The sequence below is a fragment of the Dunckerocampus dactyliophorus genome, chromosome 7 (assembly GCF_027744805.1).
Source record: "Dunckerocampus dactyliophorus isolate RoL2022-P2 chromosome 7, RoL_Ddac_1.1, whole genome shotgun sequence".
Taxonomy (NCBI): domain Eukaryota; kingdom Metazoa; phylum Chordata; class Actinopteri; order Syngnathiformes; family Syngnathidae; genus Dunckerocampus; species Dunckerocampus dactyliophorus.
The window spans coordinates 26188973-26205413 of record NC_072825.1 but is presented as its reverse complement, the minus strand read 5'-3'; the positions used below and the strand labels follow the sequence as shown (position 1 = coordinate 26205413).

The window sequence follows — 16441 nt, the reverse complement described above, 5'->3', positions numbered from 1 at the left end:
TATAAAAATGAAATAACCATCAAATACCTTCGCCTGCCTGAACTTGAAAAGGCTGAAAAGATCATTTTCTGGACATATCTGTTGATGAATAAATAGAAAAATAAGTAAATACTTATATTTAACTACACTATAGTGCTTGCAGTCAAAGATGAAAATACAGTATGGAAATTAGGACTAGTTGCTAATGTTATGTAACAAAATAATATACAAAATAACATTTGTTTTCGGTGCAAATCTTTGTCTAAATTAGGGCTGCAACGAACTCTTATTTTAATAACCGATTAATTGGTTGATTATTTTGCGATTAATCGATGAATCAGATTAAAAAAACACACATTTTTAATTTCTGCCTCTTTATTCAGAAATAGAAGATTTGAACTGGCAGAGTAAATAAGTGAACAAACACCAGCTTGCTGCTTGAATATTCTGTTAAAATAATGTTAAATAATAAGAAATGTGTGTCAAATAGCTAAAGTAAAACAATAAATGTACACAAAAATACAATCATGATAATTTTCTTAGTCGATTAACTTTGAAGCTTGTTGTTTCAATTATAGATGGACCAAATGAATATGAATCAAACGCCTACAGTTAGTGGTTGAGGCTGCAACATTTCAGAAAAGAGGCAAGAATGCCCATCACTGTTTGCCAAGGTCAAAGCTGATATGTGTGAATATCTTGTTTTGGCTAAAACACAAAGATAACAGCTCTGCTTTCATGGATGACGAAGGAAATTACAAAATATTCAGATTTGAGAGGCTGAAATCAGAGAATATTTACATTTTAAAATAAGAAAAACGATTAATCGATGACCAAAATAGTTGTGGATTAATTGGGTAAACGATTAACCATCGATTAATTGTTGCAGCGCTAGTACAAATACAGTAAATAAATAGAAAAATAAATAAATACTTACATTTAACTACACTATAGTTCTTGCAGCCAAAGATGAAAATACACGATGGAATTTAGGGGTATGTTGCTAATGTACTATTAAAATGATTTATTTAAATTCTTCACATTTTGTTGAAATGTATTCATTTCAAATTAAACTAAAAATGAATGCATGCAGTTATTTGTTTAGGAATAAATACACATTTTTCAGTTTTAGATCTAATTAGATTGCGCAAGTGCAATTCCACGTGAACATGGAAGAAGCACATTTACATATCTAAACTGGATGGAAATGGACTTACAAATGGACTTACACACATGGTTCACACTGAGGAAACTGAGTAAAAACAACAAAAAGTATGAGTAAGTATGACGCACTAAAAGGCTAAAGCGGTGATTTTAATTTTAATTTTTTAAAATGACTGTGGTAGCAAAATGCAGTGAGTACAGTATGTGTCCTCATGCTGCCAAAAGCCATCCCCCACATGACATCATTGTGTTCATAAAAGTACTTTGAACTCTACCTTTAAGAGACTAAAAAATAATTGCGTTTCATGTGAGATTGTGAGATAAGTGTCTATCCATATCGCCAACACCCTTCCCTGTCTTTTTCTCCTTCGAGGAGAAAGACGCTTGACTCTTCTTGGAGGCCTTCAAATTCCTTCTTATCATGGGCTCAGGGTTAAGGTGGCCTCCTAGATTAGAGTCAGAAAAACTGTGTGTGACCTCCACACAATGTGAGCAGACACCATGAAACTCTCAGCTGCTTTTGAGCACATTAACCAATCGCCATTGTCTCACGGCCATGCAGCAAGTGCGTACTATACTGCTGTCGAGTAAATAAGCCCCCAAGTCAAACGGCAATCTTAATTTCACAAACCCAAAACGGCTACATTTCTCAGGGGGTGAGGTCACCGATTATCACAGGACGTAAGACGTTTTATTCATCAACATCCAGGCACGGTTCCTGCCGAAGGGCTTTTAGATTCATGTTTGTTGCAATAAATTCACTCTTATCGTTAGTTTCTGTATACTACACTGTATGCCAAGGTTGTGGTCGTGTAGACCAGTGGTCCCCAACCACCGGGCCGTGGCCCGGTACCGGGCCGTGGGTCATTGTACCGGGCCGCACAGAAAGAAAAATTCATTTCCATTATTTCATTTTTTCATAGTTTTATTTTGAAAAGTGTCCGGATTCTCTCTGTTACATCCGTCTCACTTGATGCATGGCCATTGTGTGTGTGCTAACTTTATCTCACGCCGCACAGATAGACTACTACTGCATTTTTAGCATTTTTCTTTCACCTTATATTTGGTGTCAAATGCTGATACTATGTGGGAATGCATAAATGCATAAGTTTTGATGACTTATTGAGTGCTAATGTGCACATTTGTCTCAAGTTAATTCATGCTAGCGCACTGCCTTTTACCACACACGTCTCGTGCTGAAAGACACAGCCATCCCAATGAGGGCGGACATTGTAAGTGAGTGTTTTCATTATACTGTTTTCCATGAAACATTTAGCACTAGTGCTAAGGGGGGCAAAGGGGCGTCTGACCTGACAACCTGTCGCTCATCCTTAATATATTCAGGCTTAAAAGATAAGGTTGTGGTTCCTCATTTGTCCAAAGTAGTTGTCGCTGTTTCTATGCTGCTGTTGTTGACAGAAGTAGCGTTAGCTCCTATTGGCTATGTGAAATCAGTGTGCCTCGGAAAGAAGTTCCGGTAATGTTTAAAATGATCTAGTAATACATGTTATCATCAATGTACCTGTTAAAGCATGACCACAGCATGTATATAAAACGATAGAACGTTGTTAGAGTTTTTTTAGAGGGCTTTATAGTTGAAATAGGCGGCCATTTTTAGGTCATGCTAACTTGTTTTCTCTCTTTACAATGCACAGAAAAGGGAAATAAATATGTGTTTATGTATCACATAAGGATTGTGGATGACGGGCAAAATTCTAAAAAAATTAAAAAAGTGCAGTTTTCCTTTAAAGGGTGAAAGAACATGACAGATTGTTCAGCTTTATTAGTTGCCAAAGTAACACTACAATCATTTGCTTCTTACCAAAGAAAACTGCAGCTGCTTCTTAATCATATCCTGCATGACTCAGAGTCTCAGTTTAAACCTTTTTTTTTTGTCTGCCTGACAACATTTGTTGATTGCACTGGCTGCATAGCTGTCCAAAGTTTGGAATAGTTCAAAAGCTGTGGGAGGTTCCCGTTGTATTGACATTTCGTAACTTGTTTTTATACAGAACGTCAACACAGAGAAGCAGTTGACACATTTCCTTGCAGTCTCAGCATTTTATTGAATTCATGATGATATGTGCACACAGAGAAGAATTACGTTTTCTTCTCCAGTTAATGCTAAAAGCGACAGAATCTCAAGGTTTTTTTTGGTTTTTTTAAAAACAAAACTCTCATTTGGATTCAAATTCACATCTGTGGGACCTGCCAATGCAAATTGTGATATATTTACAGTGTGCGTCAAAACATTCCTGTACCGTGGCGCTACAGGAGGTCACTATTGGAGATCAGCAGCTAATCCAAGCTGATTAACATTGATGTCAGATGTTCCAAAGCGACAACATACAACATTGTTTAGGGCTAATCCAAGTTTAAATCTACTGTAGGCGTTTAACATGGAGCCTGAGCACTGTCATTAAGTTTTGGCAAACACTGAAACTGAAATATACGGAGCCCGCTTGGCTACATGGGGGAAAAAATTGATGGGTAAAAACATAAATACATTTAAAAATTGGGAATCATAAAAGTCGCAAAATTTTTGTCTTTGTTTTTAACCCATCAAAATCATTTTCCCCCATGTCTCCTAGGGGGCTCCGTATAACACGACGGAGTATTAGGGCCACATGGAAAAAATTTTAAAAAGCTGAGATTTCGAGAATAAAGTTGTAAATTTACAAGAATAAAGTTGTAAATTTACGAGAAAAAAAGTTCTAAATTTACGAGAATAAAGTCGTAAATTTACAAGAAAGAAGGCGTAAATTTACAAGACAAAAAGTCATAATATTGCGAGAATAAAGTCGTAAATTTACGAGAATAAAGTCGTAAATTTGCGAAAAAAAAGACGTGAATTATGAGAATAAAGTCATAAATTACAAGAAAAGAAAGCGTAAATTTACAATACAAAAAGTCACAATATTGCGAGAAGAGAGTCGTAAATTTACGAGAATAAAGGTTGTGAATTTTTGACAATAAAGTCGTAAATTTACAAGAAAAAAAGGCATACACTTACAAGAAAGAAAGTCATAATATTATGACAATAAAGTCGTAATCTTAACAGAATAAAGGCGTAAATTTACGAGAAAAAAGGTCGTGAATTTCCGACAATAAAGACGTAAATTTGCAAAAAAAAAAAGGGCGTACATTAACAAGACAAAAAGTCATAATATTACGAGAATAAAGTTGTAAATTTATGACAATAAAGTCGTAATGTTACGAGAATAAAGTCGTAAATTTATGAGAAAAAAAGGCATACACTTACAAGAAAGAAAGTCATAATATTATGACAATAAAGTCGTAATCTTAACAGAATAAAGGCGTAAATTTACGAGAAAAAAGGTCGGGAATTTACGACAATAAGGTCGTAAATTTACAAGACAAAAAGTCTTAATATTACGAGAATAAAGTTGTAAATTTATGACAATAAATTCGTAATGTTACGACTTTTTTTCTTGTAAATTTACGACTTTATTCTGGTAAGATTACGACTTTATTCTTGTAAATGTACGACTTTTTTCTCGTAAGTCATAAACTTTATTTTCGAAATCTCAGATTGTTTTCTTTTTTCAATGTGGCCCTTATACTCTGTTGTGCCGTATGAAACATAAGCATTAAAAACAATTTTTTTTCAGTGTCAGTCTTCAGTTCCCATCGTTTTTTCAGTGACACTGCTTTTATTTTTTTCAGTGTCTTTGTCTTTTAATTACAGGTAGATTTTTTTTGTACTTTCAACTTAATGGCAGTGTTTTGCCGTCGAGTGGGAGACAACACAGGGAAATCTCCTCCCTCCTCAAAGCGCTCCTAGCCCCTCCCCTCATTTATTGTATTTTTGTACAGTGGAACCTTGGTTAGTGTCATTCATTCGTTCCAGGTCTGACTCTAACCGAAACGGACACTAACCCAATAAATTTTTCCCATAAGAAATAATGTAAATCCAATTAATCCGTTTCAGAAAGCCAAAAATGTTAACCCAAACCACTTTGTTTATAGTTTTTAAATTATACTTTGACATTCACAAAACAATTGGAAACGCATATAAATACACATAAATGATGAATAAAAGGGATAAGAAGATTTAAAGTTACTTTTACCTTCATTGAAGATGTGATTCTTGATGTGATTGTCCCCAAAGACACGAGGTTGCAGCGAGATCAACCACCACCACCTTCCTGTTTTCAGTTGTTTCTTGAATTCAAGTGTTTCTCACCTCACTGTACCCCAAAATGGAGCCAAACAAAGCTGCAATTTTGATGAAGAAGGTGAGAAATTCAAGAAATAAGTCATGGCAAAACAGGAAGATGGTGTCCGTGTGGTGTCTTGCTGCCACATCGTGTCTTTGGGAACAGTAGTCTTCAATGAAGGTAAAATTAACCTTAAATGGCACTTTATCCCTTTCATTCATCATTTATATGCATTTAGAATTCAACCGCTGATGACATCATAGACAGACGATGTAACTTCCAGGTTCCAGTTGCCATTTTATTCACTAGCTAATAGGATGCTAACACGTTTTCTGATTAAAAAAGAAATAAAATTAAAAATACAGATGGACTCACGCAGTGTATTCATAACACAAGACGCGTGCCATATTGTACGCTAACCGCAGAATGCACGCAAACCGAGTCAAAATTGTGTTTTTCACAACGTTAACCAAAAAAACACGCTAACCGAGGTTCCACTGTCATGTTATTTTCCAGTCAAACCTTTTTCAGCATCATTTTTTTCTTCATAGCCTAAACTCAGTGGCAGTGTTCGGGCCCTACAGTCATAAAAACCAGGTTGGAACTGGACACGATCCTGTCATACTGCAAGCTATCTCACACATACAGAGAAATATTCAGAAATAGCATTAACAACAACAACAACAACAAAAATCAAGCTTCTCTGGAATGTTTAAAAATAGTATCAAGATATGAAAATACTGACTTCTCTGAATGATATGTTCTTATAAGCTCAGCCGACATCACCTATGGCTACTTTCCTTACTATTTCCCCAAATTACAAAAATAGATTCAGTCAAAAAATGTATGCGTGTGTGAATATGCTGTATGTGTGTGTGTGTGTGTGTGTGTGTGTGTGCGTGAGAGCTCACCAACCGCAACCACACAAACCAATGAGATCCAATAAAAAAGCTTTGTATTATGTATTATGTATGTACAGTGTACCGTTAATGCCTGGCTGATTGACGTCGACATAATCAGTTGTCAGCATAACAGGGGTGTAACGATTCATTTCAATAATGATTCGATTTGTGTCACGATTCGTGATTGCCGATACGATTCGAGGTCGACAATGGTTCATTTAGAACGATACTATCCGAAACGATTCATTCACTTTAAATCGATTCAGTAACTTTTGAGCCAAAAATTCAACCAGTGTGACTGTGAAATAAATACCTGGATACTGGATGGTGCAGGTGATGTTTCCTAGATTCCCGTTGTTTTTTTGTAAGGGAATCGGGTATAAATGATTAATAATGCTGACATACTTCAGAATAAATGATCAATGAGTACAAAAAATGAGTTAAAAATGCAACACAAAATCAGGATGAACAGAGAGTGGTATAGCTTGCCATGATGAATTATTTACTTTAAATAGTGGAATCCAAACCTGCACTTTGCACCCAATGAGGGACACTATGCAAATGAATGTGGTATGATATCCTCAATTGTGTGAAACTCTCACCTGTACGGGGCCAATGGAAGCAGGGGCTTACGGTGCAGCAACTAGCAAGAATACGCTGACAGAAGTTTCGCAGCGCACATACGTTAGGAATGTTACAAAATTTTTAAGTCTGTGATTGATTCTGTCTGACTTGAACTTTAATTTGATACCTCATTCACTTCTCTACCGCAAGTATTAAAGAAGTTAAAGCAAATTTCATACGGGGAAATAGTGCCGTTGGTTCCCATTGCTTTAACATTGAGTCAAGACAAAAGCTGTACCTTGGCAAGTACAACCGTACTACAAAATATATCATAACTTAGGCTGTGACATTTGTTTTAAAAGTCAACAGAGTAGCCACTTACATTTTTTTGACAATCAAAAAGTCCAGGGAAAAAAAATCAAGTGTCATAAATGCTGCAGCAGCACGCTGTATTCGTTTCCACGCCACACTACAAATTGCATGTACACAGTAATTCCGGGGCAAAATTAACATATTTCGAGCAGATACATTATGCTATGCCTTGAAGTAATACTATAAGCTTGACCAGTAGAGGGCACTGTTATACCGCTAATAAGAGCAACAGGTAGAGGATACGTGTGCAGGAGGAATGCGATGACAGAGCTCGTGATTAAAGTTTATGAAGACTTACTAGGCTTGCTTGTTTCTACACCACCAACATAACACATGCCTCTTATCTTGTCCTGAAGCTCCGATCCATGAAAAAGTGCATTTTTAAGGACGTCCCCACGGACTCTCCTAATCGAGCGCGCACGCACAGTGTTTTTTATCGCTAAAATATGGGGATTGTATTTGTAACATTGTAACATACTGTATGTGTTTTGACGTGGACACGCCGTATTGGATGACGACGTCATTAAGCGTCACTGCTACTGGACCGTAAACTACCATCCAGATGCGTACAAAACGACCTTACTTTGCATATCGTCCCCAGAAATGTGACTTAAATGGAGTTTCGAATACGGACCGATGAGTTAAATATGAATACCGAATGAAGTGAATCAGCTGACCTGACCAAAATTAGAAGAAGCGAATCAACTGTATTTCACAGGTGAATACAACTCCCATGACCACCACATACACGCCAGACAATGACGTCACCGACAGGCAGACTGTAACGTTTAACGTCTTTATCATTAAAAGTGCTAAAAAATTACATCTATATAATGCCTACCGCGCTTAAATTCTTTTTTCGATATATATGTCGCCCTGAATGGAAACTTGAGAGCCCAGATCGATGTAGTTGAATTGTAGGAATATAAATCGATGAATAGATGTACTGAATTATTCGTTACACCCCAAAACATAACCGAAACCGAAACTATTGATTGCTTGCGCGTTTAATTGAGATTTTGGCCAGAGGTACTGTATAAGGAGGCCATAGCAACATGAGAGGGTGACAATATCAGAAGCATCTCTCGGTATGATTTATTGCATAAACATACTGCTAAATCGAGCATTTGGTCTTATTTAAACGTGTAAGTGTACCATTGAGTGAATGTGTGTCCAAATGTGTGAGTTTCTTGGGTATCGTCAGTGTGTGGCCTCAGGCAGCAGCAGCAGCTCTGCCTCAGAAGCAAACAGCTCCTTGTAGAGAGGAGGGAAGAGCGTGTGAGCGGTAAGCGGGTAGCGCTGACTGAACCAGTGCAACTTCTCCATGTGCAGACTGCACAGTGAACGCAACACGGACATCCTCTGGTACAGCTGCACAAAAAGATACAATGATATACAGAATTGGGGTGCATGTTTTAAACCAATCACAAGCCTGGAGTGTACATACAGTGCTCTTATGATGTACCTTATGCATTAGGCTGTCCCGGTTGTCTCTGTGTAGAATGTGTGTCAGACCTAATTCCACACTTCTTTGCACTCTCTGCACCCTGCCTCTGTCCTCCAGACACGGACGATCTGCACAGAGACATCCTTGCCTTTTTAACACACTCACACTCGTCAGTTAGTGCCTCTTCACTCAATCAATCAGTCTTACAATGTCTACCAACAACCACTAGAGGGCAACCCGTGACAACAATGAACCTGAGATTGAACCAGTGAGAAAAATAAATAATAATGAAATAATACCTACTGTAGATTCAAAATAAGAACTTAAATAATGAGTTAATAATAAATGAATAATCATTTATAATTAATCAATATTATTACTGTGCAGCCTCAACTTGATATTATGGATCCAAATAGTGATTGTATGGATTTATAATTATGACAAAAATGAACCTGAGATTAAAATAGATAATAATAACACATTTATAGTAAATAAAAATGTAATTATCAATGAAGTTTTAAAAAAAACAATAATAAAAAAGTCAGGCTGTATTGTACCTCTGCAATTTGTTATGGACTGAATGCATTATAATTCGATAAAGTAGACCTTCAATATAAAAACAAAATAATGCGTTCTACAATCATAGATGATAAGAATATATTGAATAAAAACATTAACAATAAATTAAAATAATACTTATTATAATAATAATGAATGAGTAAAAGAGTCAGGCTGTTGCTATGCAACTTGCTGTGGATGACATAGGGTGGGGTACATAATTGCATCCAAACAATGTCTGTATTAATTGTAGCATTTTGCACATTAAGCAACATTACGTAAGCCTTCAAAAATCGAACAAAATCCAGCACAAGAAATATAAAAAATAATTTTTCATTCTACAAAAATAAAAAATCTTAAATTAAATAATACATTTATAACAAATGAAATGTGAAAATTATCAATTACATTCAATTAAATAAATAATGACAATAATATAATAATAATAATATAATTAGGGATGTCCGATACTGGCTTTTTTGCCAATATCCGATATGACGATATTGTCCAACTCTCAATTTCCGATTCCGATATCAACCTATACTGATATCAATATGTGTAATATCACTTATCTCCTGTCGTGGAATTAAAACATATCTGTTAGCTTCTTGAGGTGGCTGTAAACAACATCACGCGTAATCAAACTACCGTGTCTGCCTGACGCTATTTCCGTGTTTTTTGTTTTTTTTACATTCCCGCTACCCCATAGACATATGAATGAATCAATTTTGCGCGGCAATACAGTGTTTTCCACAACATCAGCAAATTATGCTCTCAAAACGATGTTATAATGGCCAAATCATGCAGTCTTTAATCATGCAGTTGTTAAGTCTTACCTATGAAATGTTATTTGCAGCACATGAATGAGGCATCTTCTCCGCGCCAACTCTTGCCACATCCAATACGGCAGACATGTTGACGTACGGCTCAGTGCTCGACGTGGCATCTACATATATATGCCTATGAGCTACCCCGCTCACCATTAGCTGTGTTTAGACAACCCACCATGTTCCTGCCACCCCGAACACGGTTAAGCAAAGCATCCCCTCAAGTATATGCTGCGTGTTGACTGTTATGGCAACAGCAATGATGCTTGTGGCGCTTAAAGGGCTATATCGGTCGTCATTATAGCGAAAAAAACCCGACATTGACCAATATTACATTTTCATGCCAAGATCGGTTGACCGATATTATCAGACATCTCTAATAATATTTAATACGTAAAACAGTCAGTCTGTTATTGTACCTGTGCAACTTGTTGTGGATGACATACAATAGGGTACATAATTGCATCCAAAAAATGTCAGTCTTAATTTAATAATTTTGTATGCTTTAAAAATCTGGCAAAATCCAGTAAAAAAAGCTATTAAAAAAATAATGTACAGTATACAGCTGTGATCCTTAGTGATTCCACAGTAATAAACATATTGTTTAATGAATACCTCTCTTGACAGTGTCAATCAAAATGAAGCATTAAGATATTTTTCCTGATTTGATTGTGCATGTGTACCTAATAAAGTGTCCTACCTGCATTGATCAAGACCAGAGCGCTGAAGAGAGCCACCTGGTGCTCGGTGAGCTTCAAAGCGCACAAGCTGTGTGCAAAGTCGAACACGGCCGCGATCAAATCGCTGCACGCTGCAAGAGAAGAAGTGACGCCACGGTGAAGCGGAAGGATGCTTCCAAGAGCACATTGGAGTAGAAGCATCCTCACCCAAAGACTTGAAGACTTCAGTTCCAGCAAATTTGCCGTCAAAGAAGACGGTGTTGTTCTCGGTGTTGAAGGAGCGACTCATCCTCACCAGAACCACCTCCATAGAACCTGAGGCAAAAGCGTCAGATTGAGTGTGATTCATCATTTGAGTCTACGCAAGGTGACCTCACCTGTCTTAAGAAGGGCGATCTGGTCGTTCTGACTGAGCAGACGGAAACCAGGGATGTGTTTTGCAAACTCCACCACATACTGCACCGCATCAGTCAGACGAACCGCACAGTGTTGCCACATCTCATCCACTGACTGAGGGAAGGAGAATCGTCTTTACCACCATTATGTCTTACCAACATAGAAAAGCAGGAATCGACACATTTGAAGTAAAAGCTAGTTACATAGAAGTTAGGTAGGTACACGGTAAAAACTGGGTAGATACACTCCTGATCAAAATGTTAAGACCTGTTGAAAAATTGCAAAAATCTACATTTTGCACTGTTGGATACTAAGGAGGTTCTAGGTGGAGCTTCAACATGCAAAAAGAAGAAATGGGAGTGAGACAAAAAAAATTTGTAAGAATTTAATTGCAGACAACCGCTACAGTGACATAGGCAGATCAAAAGTTTAAGACCACACCTCAAAAAAACAGAAACCCCCCAAAATATGTGTTCAAAATGTTAAAAAAAAAGGAGACAGTAATGAGTATCGGTGCCATTCTTTCTAATCACTTCAAAAATTGGTTTGTGCATGCTTGATGCCAGTGTTTCCAGGAGGCTAGTGGGAATGTTGCTCCAGGTGGTGAAGATGGCTTCACGGAGCGCATCCACTGTCTGGAACTGATGTTCATTTTTGTAAACTTCCCTTGCCATCTATCCACAAATGTTCTCAATTGGATTTAGGTCAAGAGAACACGTGGGATGGTCCAAAAGAGTGAGCTTACACCTCTGGAAGAAGTCCTCTGTCAGGTGGGCATTGTGAACTGCAGTGTTGCAGTCATTACCACACAGACGAGGGCCTTCAGTCATGAGGGATGCCCCCCTGCAACATCTCCACATAACCAGCTGCCATTTGATGCCATTTGACGCCCCTGCACAACCTGAACCTCCATTGTTCCATTGCAAGAAAAAGCAGCCCAGATCATGATGGCACCCCCTCTACTGTGCTGTGTAGAAAAAATCTCAGGTGGGATCTCCTTGTCATGCCAGTAATGTTGGAAGCCATCCGGACCATCAACCTCTGATGTACTACACTGCTGATGGTGATGTCATTCAACATCATGTCAAAAAATGTGAACTGTCCCTTAAAATTTGGATCAGGAGTGTGAGTAGCAGACGTTCGTTAGTTATCAAAACGCTAGTTAGGAAGGTGCATAATAAAAGTTAGTAGGTAGGTAAGTAGTAGACATTTGATAGTTATGAAACTGTACTTAGTTACATAGATAGAATTTAGGTTGGCACATAGTTGGCACAATAGTTAATAGTAGACGTACGTTAGTTATGAACAAGTTAGTCAGGTAGACGTTATGTAGGTTTAGAGGAGAATAAGTACGTAGGTACTTAGTGGTAGATGTTTGTTGGTTATGAAAAAGTTAGTTACTAGCTAGAGGTTAGGTACATAAGCTAGGACCGCACGGTGGCCTAGTGGTTAGCATGTTGGCCACACAGTCAGGAGATTGGGAAGATCTGGGTTCGAATCGTGGAGTTTGCATGTTCTCCCCGTGTGTGCGTGGGTTTTCGCCGGGTACTCCCGGTTTCCTCCTACATTCCAAAAACATGCATGTTAGGTTAATTGCCGACTCTAAATTGTCCATAGGTATGAATGTGAGTGTGAATGGTTGTTTGTCTATATGTGCCCTGCCATTGGCTGGAGACCAGTCCAGGGTGTACCCCGCCTGTCGTCCGAAGTCAGCTGGGATAGGCTCCAGCATACCTGCGACCCTAGTGAGGATAAGCGGCATAAAAGATGGATGGAAAGGGGTTTGTATTGACATTGATATTGTGTATTATTTAAGTAATATATAAGTATTAGTGTCACGATTGGGCTTGTGGTGTTGTGGAAGTAAATACAAAATAAGAACCTGAAGCTGCAACTAATGCACAAAACGGTAGAATAACCAAAGTGTCACGCAAGCAAACATACAGGGTGTGGCAATTAGAACTTAGCCAGGTAGGCCAGGTAGTTAGTTCCATGAAACATGAATCGTGCATTAAGTTTTGATTGCCACGCTCCGTAGACGTTATGCATTGATTAACCTTTATGTGCTACTTAGTTAGATTGGTAGATGGAAATGAGTTAGTGAAGCAAGTGGTAGAGGTCAGCTATTTATGTAGGTGAGTAGTAGAAACTCTTTAGGGAGAAATGGGGGATGTAGTTGTGTTTTCAATTGCCACACAAAAGGTAGGAGTTATGTATGTTTGCCCTTTTAGCTAGGACAACAAACACAAGTGACGTAGTAGATGTTAGTTAGCTGTTTAGCTACAGTGTATAGGTATGTTGTTAAGTAGAAAAAGTTAGTAAGATGGGGTTTTGTATTTAAGTGTATGCCTCGTTGAAGGTCTAAACTTCACATCATGCCACTCTAGTTTTAAGCCACTGCAAGAGGCAGAAGAGAAGTGGAAAATTCAGAAAAGTATGTTTTTACAGTTTCCTGTTTGCTTCCTCAAAGCGAACAGTAGCCGCAGCCCAAAGCCCCTCTGTAAGGCCACATCTTGGTTTTAGAGAGCCCTTAACGAGGTCACAGAAACCCAAGACAAAAGTGCAGTTACTTTGCTCTGGTAGGCTTGGACCTCCTCTCTGCTGAACACCTTCCACTTGAGCGCCTGCAGCTCCTCCGCTCGGAACTGGCAGGTGTCTTTGTTGGAGCGGACGATGCTGGCACACAGCTCATCTGAGCCAATAGGAAAGCAGTCAGAAATACAACATGTACAACATCGTCTGGCTGTCCTTTTAATTCACCTATATTACGCGAGTAGGGGCCGCGAGGGTCGTCGGCCTGGTTGTGGGGATGAATCGCCATCAGGTCATGTGACGATGGTCTGGAGTCCAGTCCTGATGTGCAGTTGAGAGAATGGGTTGAGATGATGAAAACAATAAACAATAAAAAAGTGTAAGAAGAGGAGAGAGAGAGCATCACCTCTTATGTCAGCGTGTCCGTTGGTGTCCAACCTCATGTGAGTTCTGGAAGATGGCGAGATACCGGAGCTCCTGTAGATGATATCAGACACTTGTGGCTGGTTGGGGGAGCACAGAAGGTAGGGGTGGACATCAGCAGTGAAAGACAGCAGTTCAGACTCCCCGCTGTAGGAGTAGGCTGAAGCCACAGGCTGAAGCAGCTGTGAGGAGCAGTCTTGGCGCTCCTTGGTGGGGTAGGACAAGCCTGACTGGGCGTCCAACTGGAGCTGCTGCTGCTGCTGCTGCTGTCGGTGCCGCTCCACTTCAGCAATGAGAGAGTCACGCTGGCGCTTGGACATTCGTCCAAACTTAACAGCTGGAGGGGACAAAGTGTTCAAACTCAAACCACAAAAAAAGCTCAAGTGCAAGGTGCCTCACCATCTTTGCTCATGCCTTGAGCCAAGCACTTCTGCAGGCGGCAGTGTTGGCAGCGGTTGCGGCTGGACCGGTCAATGGTACAGTTACTCTGTCTGGAGCAGGAGTAGGACACCGTGGGTAGCTGGCTGCGACGGAAAAATCCCTGGGGAGAGAGCGGTGTACGATTGTAATGACAAAAACAACCATATTAAAGCTGCCAAGAAGTCTGTTCTGTTCTTTAAATCCGTGATTCCCAACCAGCGGTACGCGTGCCACTAGTGCAAATTGCAGGGGGTACAAGGTTCCAAGATGATATAAATATTCTCAGCCATTTCATGTTAAGCCAGACAACAAAAAGGAACGTGTGCGCTACAACTAGTTTACCCAGGGAGACAATAACCTGTGACACAGCTGCGCCAAAATCAGAACAGTTGTGTCACATTCTACTTTTGAAGAATTATCAACACGTATGAGTGAGGGGGTAGTCATGGTATGACAAAAAGGCTCTGGGGGGACACAAGACAAAAAGGTTGGGAAACACTGCTTTAAATCACAAATATCAAAATTCACTGATCTGTCAATCATGCACATGGAAACTGTAATGACTGCATCATTGATCACCATTGTCTTCCAATTAGCATCATAACTCCTCCTCTGTTGTTTGCTGACTTGCTTACAACCACTCAGACGCTTTTTTTTCAGCGGGTCTCTGTGTCACTAGGTCACTCGTGTTTGTGAGTTTGTGAGTGACATGAAGAAAAGCTCTGACTCCCTTGGGGAGAAGTCTTTGGTTTGTTTGCATGTTTCTATAGTGGCTAGATGCTGAATATAAAACAGCTGGGATTGGGCATTGTTTGAATTTGACCGACTCCGGTTCCGATTTCTCGTTTCAATTACGGTTCCTGACGATTCTCGATTCCGGTCATGAAATTTTGCATAGTATAAATGAGGGTACTAACCGGAGTTCTTGTTGGATGAAATGTCTGAACTTCTCCATGAATTGTTTAACGATATGAACTTTTATTAACTTTACTATCAATTTCTTTCTTTCTCTTTTCAACCAGTATATAAATATCAAAGCATTCAACTTGAATATAAATGTTATGAAGTTTCTTTTTACAGGAGTACACTTTCACAAAAGATGTTTACTTTTGAAAAGCAGTATACTTTGTTTGCTGCCTCAGTGTCGGTGTACGCTATTTTTTATGACATCCGGATTTTGTTAACACAAGTAAACAAAAAAAATAAGCGCTCTTATTGTGAAAGCCGGAAGTGTGTTGTGTGAGTAGAGCAGGTCCCTTGACTGCTGCTAACAGAGACAAACTGCACATGAATAAACTTGCCTAGCCGTAGCCGTAGCTCTCGTCCTTTATTTACAGCCAACTTCCACATCAGCTAGCATCCTGATACTATGGCTTACATTGTCATGAGACAGACGTCATTTATTGTTTGACTTCCCTGATTCTGATTGCTTAGAGGAAGTCCGACGTAGCGCATTAAAGACGAGGTACTGTGGTATTTCTACACCATGAATGTGTGAACATGAGTCATGTTGGTCGTGCACCGTCCTTTGCATGATATCTTCGTGTTGCAAATGCTGCACTGAGCCGACCGCTCTTTTTTGCAGTTAAGCCAAACTTTTTATCGGCTTCTTCTTCTCTGGTGCTCGCCGGCTTCTTGTTCGTTAGTGTTTGCTGCTATTTCTGCGAAGCGGACATCGAAACTAGGAATCGAAATAAAAACATTTGAATGATCCCTGCAGAATCGGAATAGTAGATCTGGCTCCCATTGATGCTCGATGCTCAATGCCCAACCCTAAAGACGACCACTGCTGAGTGTCAAGTTAATTTGCTCATCTGCTTTAATTGCTTCATTAATTCATATGAGGTGTATGCGTGTCCAGTGAAGTGTGCGCCGTCTCACCTTGCAGCCCTCGCATGTGATGACTCCATAATGCACTCCAGAGGACTTATCACCGCAGATCTTGCACGGGATAACTTCAATCTGGGCTGAACAAACACAGACAGAAAATGTTAGC

General features: G+C 39.2%; 1 protein-coding gene across 1 annotated transcript in view; it reads right to left on the bottom strand.

Moving 5' to 3' along the window:
* Nucleotides 1–6185: 6185 nt before the first annotated feature.
* Nucleotides 6186–16441, bottom strand: part of rorc (RAR-related orphan receptor C) — a 37100-nt gene continuing 26844 nt past the window's right edge. Inside the window, exons 4-13 of the mRNA XM_054781060.1 lie at nucleotides 16327–16412; nucleotides 14425–14566; nucleotides 14009–14362; nucleotides 13831–13923; nucleotides 13641–13762; nucleotides 11052–11184; nucleotides 10882–10989; nucleotides 10695–10805; nucleotides 8628–8737; nucleotides 6186–8533 (exon numbers count right to left, since the gene is read on the bottom strand). Of these exons, the coding sequence (XP_054637035.1) occupies nucleotides 8363–8533; nucleotides 8628–8737; nucleotides 10695–10805; nucleotides 10882–10989; nucleotides 11052–11184; nucleotides 13641–13762; nucleotides 13831–13923; nucleotides 14009–14362; nucleotides 14425–14566; nucleotides 16327–16412 (1430 nt within the window). The 3' untranslated portion in view covers nucleotides 6186–8362. The remainder of the gene's footprint in view (nucleotides 8534–8627; nucleotides 8738–10694; nucleotides 10806–10881; nucleotides 10990–11051; nucleotides 11185–13640; nucleotides 13763–13830; nucleotides 13924–14008; nucleotides 14363–14424; nucleotides 14567–16326; nucleotides 16413–16441) is intronic.